The sequence below is a fragment of the Branchiostoma floridae genome, chromosome 6 (assembly GCF_000003815.2).
Source record: "Branchiostoma floridae strain S238N-H82 chromosome 6, Bfl_VNyyK, whole genome shotgun sequence".
In the NCBI taxonomy this organism is placed as follows: domain Eukaryota; kingdom Metazoa; phylum Chordata; class Leptocardii; order Amphioxiformes; family Branchiostomatidae; genus Branchiostoma; species Branchiostoma floridae.
In genome coordinates this window covers 1,427,321-1,434,160 of record NC_049984.1, presented here as the reverse complement: position 1 = coordinate 1,434,160, position 6,840 = coordinate 1,427,321, and the positions used below count along the sequence as shown (strand labels likewise).

The 6,840-nt window shown below is 43.8% G+C and overlaps 1 protein-coding gene across 1 annotated transcript in view; it reads left to right on the top strand.

Moving 5' to 3' along the window:
* Positions 1-6,840, top strand: part of LOC118417409 (gamma-aminobutyric acid receptor subunit rho-1-like) — a 71,583-nt gene that overhangs the window by 31,557 nt on the left and 33,186 nt on the right. The window contains exon 3 of the mRNA XM_035822965.1: positions 6,814-6,837. Within this exon, the coding sequence (XP_035678858.1) occupies positions 6,814-6,837 (24 nt within the window). The remainder of the gene's footprint in view (positions 1-6,813; positions 6,838-6,840) is intronic.

Sequence of the window (6,840 nt, the reverse complement as noted above, 5' to 3'; positions counted from 1 at the left end):
TAGCCACCGAGCATCGATTAAAGGAGCACCACTTGGAAGTGGTTTTGCATCAATAACTTTGTGATAAGTATTTTATCAACCTGAGGAAATTATTCACGCTTGTACTATGTGGTCTAAAACTACCTCCTGACATCCACAAGGAATCGCTCAGAAGGCATTAACGATATCACGGTTTGATGGGACGATTGTCTAGCTTTTCTACTTACTTGTCTAAACATGGAATCGCACGAAAAGACGCTAACAATAAAAACATTGCCTTTGCCTATTCTAGTGCTTCAAACCGGCCATGTAAGCAGCAGCAGCGCGGTAATGAGGATGGATGCAATTATTGATTCCTTCTGTTGGAAAGGAGTTTACGGTCTTCAGAAGACGATCCTTTCTTTACAGTCCAGATCTGTACATGTGTAGTGTGGTGTAACGATCTTCAGTGACGTCATACCGTACATATGTTATTGGTGAGTTTATTAGTGTGGCAGTTGATGGCAGTCTCGTGCCCTGGAAGATAGAGCAACAGTACATATACGAACTACCGAGAAGTAACTACCACCGTAGAATACGGTTCAATATCACATTTTTAGATATGCGGAAGCTCTAAAAAAATTATATTGATCTTGACAAGGAATGAATAGTACCTTGTTAAACATATGGAACATATTTGAGGGAAGTTGAGAATACTGTTGTGGCTTCTTGGTCAGTGGTAAAAGCATGAGGACGAGCCAAATTCACATTCATAACACCTATACACTTCGGTAGCCACTACATCAGCTTCAGTGCTGTGCTTTCAAAACATTATACATTACGTGACAAAATTGCAGTTTTGGTCAATCTAGTGCAAAAGGGGGAATCTTGGCAGTCATATCTTTTATGAATAGTGCAAAACGTCTGCCTTTTGGCGGTTATTCCGTATTCCTTGCACGGTGCCACTCGTGAACTTGAACAACAGACTAATATGTGGCCATTTAACAGCAGGTGAGGTCGGTCGCAAAGGACCCAACAGCCTGGCCAGCTTGGAAAATTTATGTAGTAAGGTTCTTTAGGCACAGCCAGGGAGTACTTACTTCCAACGTTTCGATGTCTATCAGACACCATCATCAGGGTAGACATCTGTAGGTGTCCGATAGATATCGAAACGTTGGAAGTAAGTACTACCTGGTTGTGCCTAAAGAACCTCACTATAGGAATAATTGCCAACCTGATGAAGTTATTTACGGATGTTGGAAAATTCATGTTGTTAATTTCGTGTCGCCCTCGCAGACGGTGCTGGGACAAAGAGGAAAAACTGAGTCCCAGTGTTACATTATCACAAGCCCCACATTCCCGCTGAGGAAGACATAGATTCCTGACATTACATGAAACACATTCAACTCCCGTTCATCTCACCACACACGGTGTGCCCTGTGGGCTTAAAACTTTCTTCTATTCTTCAAGTAGGCCTGCCTTGTATCTTACATATTGCAGCTTTCCTTTACTATGCCTAGGGGGGCCACGCATGCAAAAACGTTCATATCAGCTAAATAAAGCTTTATGTCAGTGTTTATATTAGCGTTTGGAAAACGTCCACACACTAAATGCCTCGTAACTGTCGTCATGGATACAGTGACGTCTTAAGATGCGCCCCGGTGGAAGCCAAATCTTCAAAGAAGTCCTTATCAAGCAATGTCCTTCTTGTTTAAGATACTTTACTTTTGCTTGTTGTCCATTAGCAACGTCGATGGCTTCACATCCCTGATCAGGAAAAACCAGATGATCGTTAAACATGTTTGCGTAACTTCAGGCGATTTACACGAATCTGTATAGATTTACCGGGCCGGACGGCACACAGAGTCGCCGGTCATCCCGTAGCACCATCCATGGAACTGCTGTGCTGACACGTGCACGCAGGAATGATACACGATGAAGATGATGAAGAACAAAAAGTGGAGACGATGTTACAGCCATAGCTAAGTAAACCACATAAAGACGTGGAAAGTAAAACTTTTGCGTTTAATTCACTTGCATTTATAAACTTTAAATGTTTTAGGAATGAGTGCTACATTTGCGATGTGCTTAACATGTAGCAAATGAAAAGCGTAAAGGTGACATAGTAACAACTTTGTGAACTCTTTCCCTGATGTAGTTATGACAGATGAAGATTCGTAAAACTCGTTTGTCGCAACTTTTCTGATTATTGTGTCATTTTTCCATGCCCATTTGGCGCGAGTAACGAGTAAACGCTGGGTTATCCCCACACTCGAGGTAAGCCCAAACATTGTTAGTGCGGCAATTACATTGCAACAACTTGATCTTTTGTATTTATTCTGATAGACTTCGTGATCTTCTGTATCTCTACTGTCTCCCGGTAACGGAAATCAAATGTTCCTGCCAGACAATGTCATGTTCATCAATGAGCAAGCTCTTCTATCATTCATGTACGCGTCAATTTGGCATTTTACACGTCTGCTTCCCCCGTACAGGGCGAGGTCACACCATTACAAACGGGTGGCTTTGGTCATGGTTAGATAAAATCTGAAACGGAAATCAAATGTTCCTGCAAGACAATTTCATATCCATGAATGAACAAGCTCTTCTATCATTCATCACGCGTCAATGGAAGTTTAGAAATTCCCCAGCCATTTCTGCTTCACAATATCATGTTCATTAACAGGAAAGGTCTTCTTAGACTCCATAGCAGGCTCTTTGGGGCCTTTTTTGGCTCATAATACACTTTTGCTGGCCATTTTTATTTGTTCCCGGTCGCTGATTGCTGGCGTTTTCTGATTGTCGGCCTCCAAGGCCAAAAAAGACCCCAAAGAGCCTGCTATGGAGGCTAAGGTCTTCTGTTATTTACTGAAAATGGCAGCGTAGGAGGAGGTCACATCATAACCAACGACTGGGTTTAGCGGTGGTTAGAGAATGTTGACAGCTGCTATAAACAGTTGTCAGTACAATCTCAATCCAAATGTCGTATTCAACAAATGAGAAGCGCCTGCGTCACTAAAATGGAAATGCTTCATGTCACCTATTGAGTCAATGAAGTCAAGCTTTCCTAAGCTTGATGTTTCTGACTTAGGGAGAAGAGATGCTGCCACAGTTATCGCTATGGGTCACTCTTTATCTCCATGATATGGTAAGACCTTGACTAACTTTAAAAGATCAAAATGTTACATCGTTAAAGGAAGTCCCTGTAATTTCATACCACGTTCGTCATAAGGAAAAGTTGTCCGCCATTTACTGAGGACGGTACACGTTATCAAGGCCCCTACTGCTTAGGGCGGAGGTCAAATCATCACCATCGCCACAACGGCTGGGTTTAGTGTTGATAAGAGAATGTTTACAACTACGTTAAAAAGGGAGACATCATTTTAAGATGTCATTAAATCTCACTCTAATTGAATGTATAACTCACAAATCCATAGTCTAATTGTAATAAGAAATAAACACAAAAATTAACGTTACAATCAAAACCCAAATGAAACACATCTCTATCAAAATCACCCGGATTCCTTGTAGTGGACTACGCACTGCTGTATGCATTCTCTTGCAGTGTAATTTTCACTGCCAATCAGCCTGTTGACTTCAGTAGAGACATACTGTACCTTATGCAATTACAAAGGTTAACACGTAACAATGTACCGAAACCGACGTCTCCAATATGTCATCATTACATAGGCAAGTCGACGATCAGACCGCAGAGGGACCATCTCATCATTAGCAAATGTTCCGCGTGCCGTCTGTATTACCAATGTTCGCGCAGAGGGACCATTTCATCATTAGCAAACATTCCGCGCGCCGTCAGTATTCCCCGTGAACAGGGGCCATCTCATCATTAGCAAACATTCCGCGTGCCGGCAGTATTCCCCGTGAACAGGGACCATCTCATCATTAGCATACATTCCGCGTGTCGTCAGTATTCCCCGTGATTAGGGACCATCTCATCATCAGCAAACGTTCCGCGTGTCGCCAAACCACTTAGCAGGGATGAAGATGAAGGAGCTTTGACAGGCCCGCTGTATCCAACTGGGGCTTTTACTTGATAACCGTATTTACATATGGTGATACCACACATTGGAAAGGTTTGGGGCAAGTCATTTTGATGTTGTAAAGCGTCTTTGGCTCGGGATCGAGCTCCTGCCGATCCTGGGTCAGAATCCCGCCGTGTCACCGATTTTGTGCCCTTGGGAAAGGCACACGGCTTTCTTCACTTTATTCAGGTGAAAATGAGTACCTAGCTTTGGTTAGGTGTCGTCCCTCGGATAGGACGTTAAATGGAGGTTCCGTGTTTTGGGAGAGTCACACCGCACGCACGTTATAGTGAATAGTGACATATCAGTACTAGTCACTAATGGAGATCTGTATCAAACCTAACGAAACCGAACCAAAGCATAGCCTAACAGTGCGTCATGAGGAGATGGCCGCCAAGGTCCTCCTCCGTGATCCTAACGAAAAAGAAGGAAGGAAACGGCGGAGTCCTTACACTCAAGAAGAGGAAGACGCTGGGCTTAAGGACCGCGATCTTCTAGCCGTTATGCTAGACAGAGATGTTTGGAACAGCATCATTCGTTGGGCATTCTGTGCAATGTTCAATTTCAGTTTATTCTTCAATTGCTACTGCCCCATGTGACTCAGGTTCAGAAATTTTGCAAGTCTAGTCACTTCATATGACATTCAATCAATACACAATAAGTAAGATTCAAAAAGCCAAATCCGAGATTACCTCTGTTGGCGCCGTATTTGTTTTGAAGAAAGGCCAAGTTAAGACAAGACATATTAACATTCTATTCACAAGATCTGTTCTTAACCAACAAGATTATCGATTACGCCGCTAGACGAGTTGCCACGAAAATTGAGTACGACACTTCCCCCTATAGGAGATACTTCTTGTCAAGTTTGCTGCCACTTTACACCAACCAGAACAGCGAACCCCCAGATAGTGGTGGAGAAGATGAAAGACCCCCTTCCAGGTGTGACCGCGAAACTAGCTTATCTAAGACATGTCTAAGTTCATGTATCGATCCTTAAGCACGACCCAAGTCTCTCCGTTATTGTGTGGAAGTTGTGCAGATTTGTCACCCCGATGACACACCAGCTCATCCGCATACGCTAGCAGAATCAGAGCGCGGCGTGACTGATTCACTTCCCTGGAAGCAATCCATCAAGATCCATCAAGCAACACGACACTCCGGGAGTCCCGTGTCGTTTCTCATGCTGCGCAGCGGCTACCTGGAGTCATCAACGTCTTAAAGATTCAACAAGCAAGACTGTGGGCAATAATCAGATACAAGCTGCTTTTCGTCGACACTTCCAAGTAGGAAACGCTATTGAAAGACTTTACAAGGAAAAATGTTGCATCGATCGAAGCATACAACTGACAAAGCTTTCGTTGCACCGGACGGCCGAAACATCTTGACCTGTACTGAAAACTGCCAAAAGTACATAGTTCAGTATAACGAGATGCAGGTATTACATTCTTTAGAAATTATCGGGGGAAACCAATTTGAAACCAAGAGTTTACCTTGCTTCTGCAACACCTAAATCAACCACATCACCAGGCGTTCAAACTACAAACAAGATCACCCACGGAGAGATAGAGATTTGTTTGCTCCATGCATTGTGCATGTAGAGGATACCAGGGGTCGCGGATGAGCCTCTGTAGTAAAAGATCGATAGTGTAGAACAAGACGATCTATGTTCCTGCTTACGGAGCTTTATCCACCTTCCGGCAGTAACCAGCGATCAATGCGCCAATCACCCACACGGATCGCCACACATGGACTCCACAAATATGTATCAGTGTCCCAGATCTCAGATTTGCTACATTCTTCAGCATCTTTCATGTCGAAACGAGTTGGTGATTTCGTGATAAGCAAGCTGCGGTTCCTGTCAGATAACTTTACGGAGATCGATCGACTTTCTGTAGTTCAATGACTGTGCGGTGGCGTTCGGAACGAACCGTCCTGCTGATGTCGATGGGGTCTGGGGTCATGAACACGTGGAAACGTAATTGGCTGTAGAGCCATGAAGATCAAGGGGAAGTACGCTGCACCTACTGCTATTATTGAGTAATATGTTATACACAACAGTGCAGATGTCTGCAAGAGGGACTTAAGGGCTCTTGATATTGACCCCGAGCACTTGGAGGACCTTGCAAATGACAGTTCCAGCTGGGGATGCACACTGTCCAGGCAGCTAAAATCAGGAGAAACCAGACTGACGCGCATGGCAGAAGAAAAGCCGATCCAGTGAAAAGAACCCTGCAACAGACCTGTCTCACCTTACAGATGTGCCCTATGTGGCAGAGACTGTCATTCTCGTATAGCCACAGTCAACACTGTAGGGCTGATATCAATTAGGATTTTACCATGGTCAATATTGACCGAAGGATGCCATATCTATAGCAGTGACCAAGTTTTGAAATTAAGTAGTAAATACTAGGCACTCATACTCCGGTGTTGAAAGAGACAAGCACTTAGTAAGGCGTTAAAGGAATGGATACAATAAACTATGCGGAGACACGTATCTTAGTAGGATAGTAACGGTTTGTAACATCAAAAGGCCTGCTCATTGAGGGACGAGGGAAAACACAGCTACATTATAATTTTGTTGTGATGCGACATGTATGTCCAGGCATATACCCCTTATGCTTTTCATGTAACTGATAGGAAGACGGCGGGCAAGTCTGGAGATGGAATTCTGGCCTGTGTTTACTGCTGGAGTTCATCCCTCAGCTCTGTTTGCGGTGGGACGTTTTGGTCACTGTACAATTGTACAGATACAATGATAACATGCGTCATGTCCACCTTGAATCACATTGTGTCCATTTTCTGTGTGTTACAGACCAGCCTGTGGATGTGAGCTGCAGCG